This window comes from Drosophila persimilis, unplaced genomic scaffold, assembly GCF_003286085.1.
Source record: "Drosophila persimilis strain 14011-0111.01,24,50 unplaced genomic scaffold, DperRS2 tig00000700-arrow-arrow-pilon, whole genome shotgun sequence".
In the NCBI taxonomy this organism is placed as follows: domain Eukaryota; kingdom Metazoa; phylum Arthropoda; class Insecta; order Diptera; family Drosophilidae; genus Drosophila; species Drosophila persimilis.
In genome coordinates this window covers 242,056-257,270 of record NW_020825340.1, presented here as the reverse complement: position 1 = coordinate 257,270, position 15,215 = coordinate 242,056, and the positions used below count along the sequence as shown (strand labels likewise).

The 15,215-nt window shown below is 41.1% G+C and overlaps 5 protein-coding genes across 6 annotated transcripts; 4 read left to right on the top strand and 1 right to left on the bottom strand.

Annotated features, from left to right (window-relative positions):
• The first annotated feature begins 1,038 nt into the window (after positions 1 to 1,038).
• Positions 1,039 to 1,793, top strand: LOC6601404 (MICOS complex subunit MIC13 homolog QIL1). The gene is made up of 2 exons (XM_002026471.2): positions 1,039 to 1,147; positions 1,213 to 1,793. Exons 1-2 carry the CDS (start codon positions 1,137 to 1,139, stop codon positions 1,574 to 1,576), a joined length of 375 nt encoding a protein of 124 aa, XP_002026507.1. The 5' UTR covers positions 1,039 to 1,136; the 3' UTR covers positions 1,577 to 1,793.
• A 3,260-nt stretch (positions 1,794 to 5,053) lies between these two features.
• On the top strand, positions 5,054 to 9,269 carry LOC6601405 (glycine receptor subunit alphaZ1). Its single transcript, XM_002026472.2, has 7 exons — positions 5,054 to 5,720; positions 7,406 to 7,533; positions 7,595 to 7,993; positions 8,058 to 8,216; positions 8,278 to 8,433; positions 8,497 to 8,876; positions 8,944 to 9,269. Exons 1-7 carry the CDS (start codon positions 5,644 to 5,646, stop codon positions 9,178 to 9,180), a joined length of 1,536 nt encoding a protein of 511 aa, XP_002026508.1. The 5' UTR covers positions 5,054 to 5,643; the 3' UTR covers positions 9,181 to 9,269.
• An 849-nt stretch (positions 9,270 to 10,118) lies between these two features.
• On the top strand, positions 10,119 to 10,862 carry LOC6601373 (cytochrome b-c1 complex subunit 8). Of its 2 annotated transcripts, XM_026992022.1 has the most exons (3): positions 10,119 to 10,177; positions 10,445 to 10,627; positions 10,684 to 10,862. In XM_026992022.1, exons 2-3 carry the CDS (start codon positions 10,453 to 10,455, stop codon positions 10,776 to 10,778), a joined length of 270 nt encoding a protein of 89 aa, XP_026847823.1. In that variant the 5' UTR covers positions 10,119 to 10,177; positions 10,445 to 10,452; the 3' UTR covers positions 10,779 to 10,862. The 2 variants fall into 2 exon arrangements, with proteins under 2 accessions (XP_026847823.1, XP_002026509.1); XM_002026473.2 differs by lacking the exon at positions 10,119 to 10,177 and having other exon boundaries at positions 10,397 to 10,627.
• A 200-nt stretch (positions 10,863 to 11,062) lies between these two features.
• Positions 11,063 to 11,669, top strand: LOC113566446. The gene has a single exon (XM_026992023.1). The coding sequence runs from the start codon at positions 11,372 to 11,374 to the stop codon at positions 11,534 to 11,536; it is 165 nt and encodes a 54-aa protein (XP_026847824.1). The 5' UTR covers positions 11,063 to 11,371; the 3' UTR covers positions 11,537 to 11,669.
• A 1,098-nt stretch (positions 11,670 to 12,767) lies between these two features.
• Positions 12,768 to 13,695, bottom strand: LOC6601374. The gene has a single exon (XM_002026474.2). It carries the CDS (start codon positions 13,629 to 13,631, stop codon positions 12,888 to 12,890), a length of 744 nt encoding a protein of 247 aa, XP_002026510.1. The 5' UTR covers positions 13,632 to 13,695; the 3' UTR covers positions 12,768 to 12,887.
• Positions 13,696 to 15,215: the final 1,520 nt, after the last annotated feature.

Genomic DNA, 15,215 nt, shown 5'->3' with positions numbered 1-15,215 from the left:
ACGTACTTTTCGGCCTGTTACTTTCTTAGCAACAAATACGCAGTACTTGGTGACGCGCAAAAGTCGGTCCTCTAAACAAGCGAATGGTTCAACAGGGAATGCCCAGGAATACAATAACAAATTGCATGACTTGGGCCTGACGGTCATATTTTCTCCGAGACCGAAAACTCGCCACAATTTAATAATTTTAAAATTTGTATTTAAAAAATGTAGCCGTTCACGGAACGTTTATTCCGAGAATCACCAACAGATGGCGTCGCGACTGTTACATGTCAGATGTAAAATTATCAACACCAAAAATATCTATCGACTTATTGACATATCTGTTTACGGTATATGCTGTTACTATACTTTTTTCTTCAAACCTTATTTTAGACAAAATCAAATAAACAGGAGTACCTAAAATTAACCAGTCATGTACAAAATTTATTCATCAACCGGATCAAATTATGTTTTAAGGGCTGAGAATCCTAGCTAGCTATTAATATTCAGCCGTACATCAAAATCAATGAAAAAGATGAATAATAGAATGGATCTACAAGAAGAATTATTATTCATATTATTATTTTCCGCGCTTTAACCCAAGTTTTTATCCGGTTTAAATAAATGGGGCTTAAGTGGGCTAAGTTCGTTTTTTCATTTTTGAAAATGAAATTTCTGACAATTTCAACAATTTTTTACATTAGTCGTAATTTTGAATGGGCTATAGAAAGAGGTATGGATAACAGGAAAAAACAGCCAAGGCGAATTGCAAGGTTCGTACGAACCTCACCCTTCACCCCGCGTGGGAGAACAATATACCGTGAAGACAAAATCGAAGTTTTGGCGAAACGGGTGGATTTTACCTTGCATGCGTTGCATTTTCTGGACCGTTCTGCCTTTTGTCCATACCCTCTCTTTCATATCATCATGTAGCAAAATTGTAGCAAATGTGTAGCGAACGTGTAGCGAACGTGTAGCAAGTGTGTACAATATTATAATGTCTTTATTATTGTCATCTCTAGGCTACTTGTAAATCGAAAAACTCCCAAAACGAAAACGAAAACTGCCCCCAAGAAGTTTTGATTATATATTATTAAATACGGTTTTAACCGTTACGTGACCTTTACACACTCTTCCAAACAGGACAAGACAAAATGGTGATTGGGTAAGGTGTAATTAAGCTTATGTTTGCCAATTACGTAAGCCTCAAACGACATGGTCTTTTCGCAGATTACTTGTTCGCGGCGGCCTGGTGGCCGGGGCAGTTTACTACACGAACAAAGTGGGAATCTGGGGCGACTCCCAGCAAACCGAGCAGCTCTACAACAATGTCAAGTCCGAGCTGTGTCCGTATGTAACGAAGGCGAAAAAACAGCTGCCATTCGATGTGCCCCAGCTGCCGAACACCGGCGAGATGCGCTTCCTGGCCAAACACTATTACAACGAGGGCGTGAAGGGCTCCATTCGCTTCGTCCATATGCTGCCCTGCTACGCGGGTCGCGGCATTAAGAAGGTTAAAGATACATTCGAGGATTTTGCTAAGTCCCCGGCCATCACTGGCAGCCAGGACGCCGGCAGTCCAGCAAAGCAATAGGCCCCTATGTGCCCTACTATGTTCTCTTATATGCCAGGCTGTTTTGTGTTAGTTATATTAAGTGTATAATTTTTTTCCCTGCATGCCCACACACAACACCAGCAAAGTGACAAATCATCTGTGCTCTGAATACTTAAACGATTGAGGGGTTCCCTCTTCTAGTTAAGTAATAAAAATGATTATTTTAGCGTGAAGATCGCCGTGAAATGTAACAACAGATTGTCTACTCAACTTATTTAAAAACCAGAAGGTTAGGCAGACACCCTATTATTTAGTGAGATATGCATTTTTATACAACTGTATGCATCCGAATGATGTGGCTATTTACTTTGTGAGTTCTGCCAGATAATTTATTTGGATCTTGCTGTCTACGTAGGATGCCTCGCCAAACAAACGAAAAAACACGTCGTCCACTGATTTATTGGCCCTGTCCCAACCCAAAGCTCCGTTTCAGCTCGGATTTTGTATTTGGCTAGCTAAAACACTACGATACCCTACCACGATGATGGTAGCACGTGAATAAAATCTGTCATCTTTTGGCCCATGTTTCTCAAGCGTCCCACGCGCCGTTGAATTGTGGCAACCGCCGCGTAGATGCCTCTAGATGCAGTTGACACGAAATTATTACTGTAAACAAGGCGATGTTCGAGATTGGCAATTACTATATAGTATAGCCGAGAGTATAGCAGACTCTTGATAAGGCTCTGATAAAAGACAAAAGACGGAGAGGTGGGCCGCGTCATGTTATTCATCTGAGTCAGCTTCATTGCTTGGCTTTTCCAACGCCGCAAAGCAACGTATGGTTGACATTTTACAGCAGCTTCCGCTCTGATTTGGCCCAGTGTCAACATCACATTACGCATACGCCCCACAGTGGCAAAGGCAAATATTAAACACTGCTCTAGGACGCGCGGAACACATCTAAATACTAAACCCAAAAGACGTCATTGAAGGCAAGGCGTACGCCTCTAGTTGATAACAATTTAGTGCCCCAATTGGGCTACCTAAAACGAACATATCTCGTACCTGGTAAAAATCCCAGCCAGAGAGAGCCTAAAGTCCCAAAAAAAAAAATAGATAAACCGAACCCGAATGACTGAGTGGCCGGCCATCCCAACTCGTTCAAACTGTCATTGTTTAATTTTAGGCAGACCACTCAAGTGCCCGTGCCCAGTCCTGATTATCTGATCTGCCCGGTAATACATACTATACAATGGTCGAATACTTTTAATTTCGATTATTTGCAATTCTATTTATGATACATATTTCCCAATCGCTATAGCCATTGCCATTGCCATTGCCCTTGTCGCCCGTTGGGTGTTGCTGCCGTTTATTTACAGAGCATACCCAATTTTTTCTTTTTTGTGTTTTAATTAATGAAACTTTTCGCTTGTTTATTGGCTTTAGCGATCCAAACACAAGCAACTGTCTACTGCCTGCCAGCTGATGTTGTCTTGAGATAAAGATACTACTCGTACGTACCGCACCCACCCCCAATGCCTGCAGACCCTCTCGTAGGTGACTCACCCACCTGGCATCGCAGACAGAATGCCCGATCTGTAGATCTCCTCTCCTCGCAGCAAGCGGCGAAACCTCTGAAATATCGAGCCAGATCACGTGCCCCCAGGACTTCATTGCCGCACAGTTGCAAAGAAAGAAGATGTACATATGTACATAAATAGCCAATATTTGTGGACAAATATGGGAAAATCACATTGCCAGCGACCCATAAAAATCGGAGCAAATAAATGTTTAACCTCTAAAAGGTACACAACACGAAGGCATGGTCCCACAGCAAGCAACACCTCCCCCTCACAAGATCATGCCATGGCAATGACTCCGGTAAACAGCCGAAGATACCCCAGAAGCGTCAGGAAACAGCACCGCACCGCACCGTACGGCGATAAGGCCAACAAGTACTGCCTTTTCCCCTTGCCAAATTAGCTGTGACACTGCCAGCCTCTTGAATAGAAATGGCCTCCTGTTTGCACTGGCAATGCGAACAATAATTAAATAAGCTTTCTTGTTAAATATTCGCAGATCAAATTTGCTCAGCTACAGCTACGAGCATTTCATTTAATTAAAGTTCCCAAAATAACACCCACGATAAGAGGGTGAGAAATTGAGAGAACTATGGGCTAAGAATTGACGTAGGCAAATGTGTCTTCTTATAAATTCTAGGAACGGAGTTGGACTAATTGCTTGCCATAAACCTTTTTATTGGTTGAATGACTAAGAATATAATATATCTATTTCTGAAAATCGGAATCCTCTTCAGATCTTCTGGGATTTCCAGGATTTATTCAAGAGCTTTCCATTGATAGACAGGATTTAAAGATAGATAGATTTAATTTAATTTTCTTCCCCTTAATTATATTCCATAGTTAAATAAAATATAAATACTCGTGCTCAAAAAAACTCTTTGAAACTATATTTTCTTCTATTTATCTCAGTCGCAGACTCATACCTCATTCCGACAAATAAATCATTCAATCATAACCGAACAGCACTCACGATCCATCCACTCAGGTTTCAGACTACTGTCTACGAGTACTCGTAGTATCATGGCAACTTATTGTGTTTGACAAAACGTTATTAACAACTCATTCGCAATTGGCCATTTGTCATATATTCAATATATTCAATTATTGTCACACTCTTAATTCTGTGTCACGTCGCTGCTTTAGCTTCGCTTTTTGCCAAGCCTCATTATTATTGTTAATACCTTTTTGTTTTTTTGGGGAGTGGGTGGATAGATCGACCTCTGAGCATAATCCCTTGGATCGATCGCTGGCTGGCGGACAGGGGTTTATTCAACCAGGAGGATCGCACATCGCACATCGCATAATCGCTATTGTACGAGTAAGCTGATAAGAATTGAATAGTTTTTGCTAAGGCAAAATCAGTTTAGTTTGAGGACAATGACAAGTTTATTGAACCTGTAGCACACCACTTATATAACTACTACCAGTTATCAGTTGATGGATAGAGATATGTACATGGTAGAGGAGGAGAGAGATCTTGAAGGTAGAGCGTGCTCTGGCCGCAAACATTGCAAGCCAGTCGTGGAAGCGTGGGCGGGACACACTTGAGCAAACAGATCCCTCACACTTCCACTCCCCTGTGGCTAAGCGTTGTCGTAATTAGTGGGATGTTCTTGCGTGTGCTCCCCTGACTAATCATCAAAACAAGAAATGCAACTGCATCTAGACTGCATTTTCAGTGCCTTCTGAAATGTTACGTTTATTTATTCTGTTTCTGTGCATTTTCCAAGACGACTGTCATACCGGTTTGTATTTCGCAGCATTGCTTCCGATATGACCAACGCATTCGTATACCCATTAGATATCTGTAGATCTACAAAGTGTGCTCTCGGTTGGCGCTGCTTATAAGTGAGCCGATCCCCAGGTGACCCTGCGCTGTTGCCTTTGAGCTGTTGAACGCACTGAACCTCTGTCTGCCTCTGCCTCCGTCTCTGATTCTGCTGCTGCTGCTGCACTGTCTGCTGTTGCCATTGTTGGGGTGGGAGGGGCTACCATCCCAATAGAAAAGTAACACAGAACATTAACTGGTCTTATCAGGCTTCCCAAAAAAAAAAAGCAAAAACCGACACGCTGAGAGCTACACGAACCGCACGAGCTTCGCCTCCCCCTCAGTGCTCATTGAGGCGTCGGCGTCGACAGCAGCGCACCTAAGCAGAGCAGAGCCGAGCCGAGCAGCAGCGGTATAGCCCAGGTATTTCTGTGGGGCGCAAACGCAGCGCGAGTTCAAAACGCCAGCGACTGGAGCTGGAGAAACAGACACAAACAGACTGGCAACTGGCGATCGTCCTCGAGAGAACATTAAGAACTACGAGTGTGCCATAGAACATTAAGAATTGAATTGAATTTGCATTTTTTTTTCGAAGTGAATGTGTGCAAAGTGAATGTGAATGTGCGCGAGCAGGTCGTGTGAAACATGAGCATTTAACTTCGAATCATTCCCCATTCGGCCAGCCCAAAGAACACCTTAGCCAAAGTTAAAGGAAACCAAATCAAAACCCAACCAAATTGTAAACCAAAATCAACATGAATCACTCCAGGAATGTTTTGTGGACTACATTGATCTTCGGCTCAATCCTCGTCCTCTTTCAAGCCTCAATTGGGTAAGTCATGAATCTTGAAAGTCTTACCTTGGGAAATTCCACCCTTTCCTTTCTGAAGACTTTTTGAAAAAATAAGAAAGCAGATACTTTAGCTATATATAGCTATATTTAGCTATATTTTTAGCTCTTCAAATGTCTGATAAAACATTAAAATGGATATGTATGTATCGGTGGGTGTCTGATAAAAAAAATGTTAACAAGAGTTGGGGCTGCTTTCTCAGTAAATTGGCAACAATTTATGGAACTTTTTGTCTGCCTCAAACAAGCAGAAAAAGATGACAAATTGTGCAGGAGAGAGTACGAATAGAAGGGAAATACCATTCATTTTGAAAATGGTGATCCCCATCTACATAAAGATTCCATTGATAAAATAACTTCAAGAATTTCTGTTCTGATAATGGAAATGAAATCTGAAGATGTACACGAGAAAATGTTTATGTTGGAACTGATAAGAAAGGGTGAGGTAATAAGAAAGGGTTACACATCATAGAATTTGGTAATTATTTTGTTTATAAACATTTCCTGATATCACAAAAAAAAACTGTGAAATATTGTTTTAGAGATATATTTGCAATACTTTGGAATTTTCTAGAAACACAGAAACAAGAAAGCACACATACATATTTAAATGAAATATTCGGTTTTTAAATACAAACATAGTGAATTTGAATGGTATTAAAAAGTCATTTCAATTCGGTCAATATTTAATCTTAATATAAAAAACTTTAAAACTTTAAATGCATTTATACAACATTTTTAAGAAATATATGTAGATTTAAATCAAATTTTTTTCATACTAATGTCAAAATGTAGGTGAAAACACTTTGTTTTTTAGAATATCCTTTCCCGGAGAAAATCGATGGCTGTAAAATTTGAATTTGAAGTGTAAATAATAAAAATGTCTTGCCTTTTTTATCTGGGTGTAGAGAAACCTTAAAGCCACTGATAAAATCCTGGCCAACTGCCTAAATAAATCCCCAGAAGAATTAAGATTAGAATTTAATTAACGTACTCTTCGAATGCGCAATAAGAAACCTAAAACCGAAATCAACTGAGAAATATTTACAGGGCGGCTTTTTTTCTTTAATGTGCGAAAGGTCGTAGCTTTGTTATCGGATAAGTTCAAGATCTGGGTGCTATATCAATATAGGCTATAATTAGTTTCCTGTTGTGGGAGCAGGTCACATCAATTAATTGAATCGAATACTCTTTGTGGTTGCGCAAGCAAACAAATAGCGGAAAAATACATGATAATAAAATAAAAAGAAAGCAAGCTGCCGGACAGAGGAGACAAATATTTATTTGGTTTATTGCAATATATTGATGATTTAAGGTAACTCCAAATGAGCTTGCACAGCTGCTGCTGAGCTGTGGAGCTGTAGAGCTTGGGTGCTCTGGGGTGCTCCTCACAGACCTTTTCAAGTAAGAATTATTTTAAATGGAATCATAAAATGGGGAGCACTTGCCCATAAATTGTGTCACTTTCAAAGAGAGTTGCTCGAAATAATTGCAAAATAATTTTTTATGAATTTTTTTTTATAGTTCGTTTGCTTTTGTGCAAGGTTTAGTATTAGTATGCATATAAAAATGAGTTATAATACCTGGATTATGTGTCATCTGATCGCAGGCACTTGAAGCTTTCTCTCCTCTCCTTTCCGTTTCTAACCTCTCCTATACTTTTCCAGGGCCACTATCGATACTGTGGAGGACCAGGACTGTCCCTCTCTGGCCAATGCTTCATACATGCAGCATTCCCAGCTTATACAGACACTGACCCATGTCTGCCGCTATGATCGGTTAGAGCGACCCATTGGTAAGGATCTGGCATGCACCTAAAGTTAGAGAATCCATCATCATAAAGGTTTTACCCCCAGAATACGACAGTGACGCCAAACGGCTACCCATTGTGGTGAAGACACGCATCTATGTGTACTTCCTGCAGAATTTAAACTCGGATCTGTTGCAGTTCAAGATGCACGCCCTGCTGCAGCTCAGGTTCCAGGACAAGCGACTGGCCTACAAGGCCTTCCAGAGAGATGACAATATTCTGGGCCAGAAGCATCTGAGCGAACGCCTGTGGCTGCCGCACATCTTCTTTGCCAATGAACGAGAGTCCAGCATTCTGGGCACAGACGAGAAGGATGTGCTGACCTCGTTGTCACCAGAGGGGAATGTCATCCTATCCACGCGCATGCAGGCCTCACTGTATTGCTGGATGAACTTCAAGAAATTCCCGTTTGACCAGCAGCTCTGCTCCACAGTTATAGAGAGCTGTAAGCAAAACCATTTGTCATAAAACCATATACCTATATATAAAACGATTTCTTGATCGTTCAGGGATGTACAATACCTCGGATCTGGTTCTCGAATGGGAGGAGCGCTCGCCCATCTCTTTTGATCCGGAAATGCGACTTACAGAGTACAACATGGAAAAGTTCTGGCACAACACAACCATCGTGCACTCGGATGAAATCAATCTACGTCACGGTGCATTTCGTAAGAGCTATTAAAATGAAGTTTTTATTAAGATATTACTAAATTCATAATCTTTTTTTAGTGGGTGACTACAGTTCTCTGAGCTTTACTGTGAATTTGAGGCGTGAAATTGGTTTCTATTTGCTGGACTACTATCTCCCCTCCATGATGATTGTGGCCATATCGTGGGTGTCCTTCTGGCTTCAGGCAGATGCCTCCCCGCCGCGCATCATGTTAGGTAAGTCAGCTGAATCTTAACTATTAGGGAAATACTTCTTATAAATGATTGCTTCTTGCACAGGAACCAGCACCATGTTGTCGTTCATCACGTTGTCGTCATCGCAGAGTAAAAACCTGCCAAAGGTTAGCTACATCAAGGTGTCGGAGGTTTGGTTTCTGGGCTGTACCTTCTTCATTTTTGGAAGCCTGGTGGAGTTCGCCTTCGTCAATACGATCTGGCGTCGCAAGGAGAATATCGAGCTGAAGAAGGTCAACAGCAAATACATCATCAAGTCTACACTCACGCCACGCCCATCGCGTCGTCAGATGGGCGGCAGTCTCAGCAACGATTCCAGAGCCAGATCATGCTCGAGCCTGGACAATATCGTTTCCAGCACAGAGAGCGTTCGCAATGGCAATGGCAATGTAAATCATGGCTATAACAATTACCTAACAGTTCATGTGAGTATGAAATAAAGACCAATCGAAGTGTGCTGTGTGCTAATCCTTGCACTCCTTATCACTACAGCCAAATCTGCCCATCATTAAGACCGAGTGTGCCGACAATGTGTCCATATCTAGTGAGCGGATGAGCAATGAGCATATAATTGACATCGACAAAGAAAAGAAGGAGACGCCGCCCACATTTACAACCATGACACCGCAGGAGATTGCCATGTGGATAGATCGGCGATCGCGTTTCCTCTTTCCAGTGATGTTTCTGGCCTTCAATGCGCTCTACTGGACCTTTGTCTATGTTTTATAAACGAGAGAGAGATATTCAAAGAAGGAATATTGTTATTGTACATATGTATACAACGCAATTGTTGCCATATAAATGTGAAATCTTGTCTATTTGTGTTGCTCTTTTTTACGCAAATAATTATACTAATTATGTTGTAAGATGCATCATCTCATAGTTGTACAAATACTGATCATAAATATATATACTATATACACATAAATTACATTTTTGTAAACAATTAGAATACCAATGCATGAAAGAATTTTACTTTTATTTTTATTTTACTTGAGAATTATAAATAAAGCTTGAAGTATTAGTCATAATCTTCATGATATCATCAAGTAATATATTTTATTTTTACTTCACGTCTTTTCTTTGATATATTCCATACAAATTATATAATTTTAGCAACTCCAAAATTTTTTTATAAAAATATATTTCTGGTTGTTTTGATAACCACCAACAGATGGCGCCGCGCATGTTACATGTCAAATGTAAAATTATCAACCGTGTTTTTGTCAAAACAAAAAACATGCAAGTACTTAAAAGTAGTTAATCCTGATTAGAATTGTTTCAGCAATCATTTAAAACTATCTGGGCAAAATTGAGAGATCTATGTAGCTGGGAATATTCGACGGAAGAAAGAATAACCAGGAATTAGTCGTCATTGCGACTGTTTTTTTTGTTGAACTATTTTGTTTAAACCTTGCTTTAGTCAAAATACAATAAAAGCAAGGACTACAAACTAGCCAGCTAAGTAGAAAATTGATTCATCAATGGGCTTAAATTACGTGGGCATGGCTAAATGTTCTATATAGCTAGTAATATTCGTCGGAATATCAAAAACGAGGAATATGTAAAACAGAACTTGAACTCGTCAGTATATATACGGTATATTTTTAAAATGATACAGTATATTTTGGTACATTTCTGATGGCATATTTTATCGATAAGTCTGCGGTCACACTGCCAAAGACGGACGTCTTGCGTTGAAAAATCAAAAATCATCAAAATCAAGGTAAAATTTGGCGTCATAATTTTCCCAAGTGGCAGGTGCTGGGCTCTATAAATATGCATAATTATTTTGGTGCCAAAAGTGCAGCGATCGAGCCCTGCGAGCAGACGTTCTCAGCCGCAGTCTGGTTCGGCGACGTAGTGAAAAAATTACATAACCTCTGGGGCCAAGAGTGCTAGTGCATAATGTTTATAATAACCATTTGTGTCTTCATCCAGATACTGGTTAACTTTTTGTGTTGTTGCTAAAGTAGTCTCCTTCTTCCCCCAGCTTGAAATATGCGTCTGTCGTCGATTTTGAACGGAGCCCACTTCGGCAACCTTGCCAAGGTGCACGGCATTATCACCTACAAGCTGTCGCCCTTCGAGCAGCGCGCTTTTGCCGGTGCCATCAGCAATGGAGTGCCCAACATGATCCGTCGTTTCCGCTCCAATGTCTTTATTGTGGCTCCACGTAAGTATAATCCTCAAATTCTTGTTGGCAAACATAAAACCGTTGTTGGATTGCAGCTTTCCTCATTGGATACATGATCTACGATCTGACCGAGCGTAAGCACACCGCTCTGCTGCGCAAGAACCCCGCTGACTATGAGAACGACCAATAAGCAGGGATTTTATTGTTCGTCTCCACACATTAGCAAATAGTTATGTTAAACTAATTAATAAAACTAAACCCACAGTTCAAGAGAGTTGTGTGTTTTGGTTGCGCCTCCCTGCTAAAAACGTATTTTTATACGGTTATAAATTGATAAAGGTCACTTGGTGGTCTATTTCCCCTCCGTTGACATTGTAAATCAGCTTAAATTGCTGAGAATATAGGATATAAAAGAATTTGTATTTAAAACAGACGACAGCAGCTGTTCACAAATTAACCCATTAAGGGCCGTTGGGCATTTAAATACCCATGAAAACGATTAAATTTGAAGAATTGGAGCGCAAGCCAGGTGAAAGAAGTTGGAGTAAACAGGAGTGGTCTACAATGAGAATCCAGAATTGACAACAGTAACACTGTTTTCTATCAACTACTTATATAAAAATCGTCTAGGAGCGGCTCCGAATGGGTTAATAGGCCAGAGCGTTGCCACATAATTCAGCTCTCTGCTCTCGCTTTCCAGCACTGTCAGCTGTTCGCAAACAAAAAAGTGTGAAGCGGATCAATAGTTTTAAACATTTAGATTTACTGAATATTAGTTACTTTATGGACTGCTGTGGCGGCGAAGTACGCAACGAAAGCATCTACAACATGCTCCAGGCCATCGTCGACTCCAAAGTGATCAACGTGCAGTTGTTTACGATTGCCGTGGGCATTTTTTTTGTTGTGCTGCTGCTGAAGAACAATTTCCGCAGCTTTTCGGGCACATAAACACTCCAAACTGGAAGTAGATGGATATTCTACCTAGATGTTCTGCTGGCTGCCGCGATGTAGTGTTTAATTTATATAATAATGTAATGTACGCATTGTAGCTAAGTATTTAATAATAATTGTCTCAAGCGGACCCCAGATTTTGTTTTGCAGTTCAAAGGGTGGCAGATTTTGGTGGAGAACCTTGGCGACGTGACGTCACACTCCGCGTGCCCGTATTTGTGTAACCAAATGTGTACATATTCATGCGTGTTCTCTCAGGGTCATCGTTCTGGGCCGATATAATGCATAATAATTGTATTCGAAGGCCAACTGGACTGGTTTGACTACCCGAAATTTCTATGGGATATGCTAAAACCACTCCCCACCGAAAAACCACTCGTAAGCACTCGACAAATTGTCAATTTCATCATTAGGTGGAGGCGGGTGATTCATGGCACTTCTGATTCTGATTCTTTTTCTAATGATAAGATTTCTTATGGAAATCCTAGATGTGAGACATCACTGATACGATACCTTTAATTAGATAGATTCTGGTGAACTTTTGGCCCAATTCTTACCTACAACGCCATTCAACGATGACCAATCAATCCCAATTGCTGGCCACAAATAGATTCAATTGACCAGCGATTGATTGTCCATTCCATGGTGTGTGCACGCACTTCCTGGTGCAGCAATCGGCATTAGAATTCAATAGAGGCCCTAAGACATCACATTTACCAGTATGTATGTATGCCTGCGGGAAAAAGAGTGTCATTGGGAGCATTTGTGTGATTTATGGGACGTGCTTTTATGCACAAATTTTGCATTAGGATACCCGGACCCATGCATTTCTAAGAATGGAAAGAAAACGTGACCTGCTTACGGGCCAGGCATTGCATAAGGAAAACCAAACCTTTTTGTAGGGATTATGTCTGGCGCCGCAGCAAAAAAGTTTCGGATCTAAGCAACCAAAATCGAAGCGCCGTTATGCGAGACCCTATATCATATTTTTGCAGACGGATTATCCAACATGTTTTTGTCGCTTTTGATTTTGGATTGTTAGTGCAATAACCGTATAAGGTTCGTCTCCCAGCCTTCTCAACTGCTGAATGCATTGCTCAAAGCTGCTTGTCAATGAACTTGAAAAACTGAAAATTCCCAGAACTCGGACAGCCGAAATGCTGACGAAAGTTCCGCCCCGGTTCCGCCATGAATGGTATAACAAAAGCCAGACAATATGATCCCCTGAACGTTTATATAAATTGATTTAATTACAACGCAATTTCGGGCTGTTACCTATTCGTGGAAAGAAGAAACGCTATAGTCGAGCAATTGGTATCAGAAATATGAATACCAAGACACATGTCAATCAGATCGATCCTGATTGTTTACCCTTCATCCTAAGCGCCGCCGCCAGGCTGCAGAAATCCACGGACCTTAGCTTATGCTTCAGCGGAGCTCTGATGTTGTCTAGCTTTTTGTACTTTTCGACCAACAGAGATCCCTGGGGTTCTGTTTCCGACTCTGCTGTCACATCCGTTGGCTCGGACGTTGGCTTGGGTGTGGGGGTGGTAGTGTGGCACTTCTTATGGTGAGACTCCGACTTCTGATGCCCCTGCAAATCCTCGACAATGACGGTTCTCTTCGAGTTCTGGGCCTCGTAGTGGGCAATGATGAAGTCGCGACGTTCCAGTCTGGCCTTAAGAACGGCCACACTATCCTTAAGTTTGTCCACCTGCTTGACCTGCTCCTTAATGCTGCGCATTCCGTGGTACACCTTGTTTAGTTCCCTTTCCGCGAGCTTGGCGCTCTTCTTGAGGTCAACCATCCTGCTCTCGTACTGAGCAGGCATCAGTTTGATCTGCTCCTCCAGATAGGATATGTACTGGTTCTGTTCGTGGTTTTCTCTCTCTAAAATCTTTATACGTTTCTTTAGCTTCAGAGACTCGTCCGAGAAGCTGCCGCTGCCTGCCTGCTGCCGCACGCGTGCCGCATACTTCCGGCTAATGTCATTCTGATCTACCCTCGCCGACGCCAGTTCCCGCCGTAGAATTGCCACTTGCTGCTCCAGGCGCTTTTTGATGGTGCACGGGCTGTTCTTGGTTTTGGCCATGGTGACAAAATGCTTTAACTGGAAATTTGGAAACGCTCTATCAATTCGGACAAATATCAAGCATAAAATTTTGTATCCGAGATATATTCTACATGTGATTTAGTACATATGTGTATTTCTGAAGAAGCAAAAATGTCCACTACGAACAATCAAATATTTCAATGTGATTGCTCAAATCTAGGCAACATGATAGAGAAAGATTACTCCAAATGTTGTCTTTTCATCATTCAATGGAGCTGTTCCGATTTGTATGGATAGTTTTCAGTCGTTGAAAGGAAAGACGTGACACCTATCCGCCTCGTCAACCATTCGATTCTGGGGACTAAAGCTGAACGGCTTAGCTTTAAATGGCATTGACGAACAGACGAAGAATTGAAATGCCACGTGTGCCCTCTAGAACAGCTTTTTGGTGCCTCATGCAACATCTTGGTATAGATCTTCCTTTCAGTTTAAGGTAGACATCCTGGGCTCCAATTCAATCAAAATTATGTGAAAAGTGAAACAAATTAAGTACTCCTTATCTTTCCATATACATATACATTGATATGGCTACCTTTTAAACTAATTTCCGTAATTTGTAAATCAATAAAAATTCCACATTTTATCCACACACACACATATCCGGGAATGACTACAATTTGATCAGACTGTTAAATTTGCATCACAGCCCAGAGCTCAGAATGTATGTACATGCTCGTGTGTATGTGTCTGTGTGTTTGTGTTTGTGTGGGTTGTACCGAATTTAGGCATGCCACGCCCAATACGCTGCCGGTGGCCAGAGGTGCACAATGCAAACAACCACACAGTGTAACGCACAAACTGATTTTCGGGCATTTTTCAGTTGTTGTTTATACCCTGTCTTCGAAGAGTGTTATGGTCCAGGATGCATGCCAGTGGGTAATGCTTCCTTGAGCTCCTATTTCCGAGATACTATAGCCTCACCATCATATCATGTATTGTAAAAAGTTCAAGTATTTTATGTATGTATTTAAATCCAATGTCCAAAAGGGTATTATGGATTCGGCGGCTCTCGAGGCTGATCCTTCTTTCTTTTTGGTTTTCTTCTTGTTTGTGAAACATAATTTGTATTTTTCACTTCGCGATGCCGCACACTTGATAAGGGTTATCTGAGTCTGATCATTTTGCGGATTTCTTCCCTCTTTCATGGATCGTTTTCGCAAAGTTGTAATTCATTTGGCGGCGGTTTTGGTTTCGGATATCCATAAAGATTCCTGGCGATCCAGGAAATGATATTTGTATACATACATGTATGTATGTCTATGGTTCTTAGGGTGCAGACAAACACTTAAAATATGGAAGATATATCCCATCCCAAGCATAAATATCCCATACACAAAGTACATTTATCATGCCACACATTGTTTCCCCCATTTCATTAGATTCAAAGTCCTTCCTTCCACACAATGCCAAGGTCTCACTTCTTGATCTTCTCCCCTCGCATGTCATCATCGTTCTGCGTTTGTATATTTTTTTTATTTTAATATGACAAAGTTGTTCTGTTCCCACTTATGCAATTTCCATAAATTCAAGGTCAGCCGTACAATAAAAGTCCAGACAACAGAT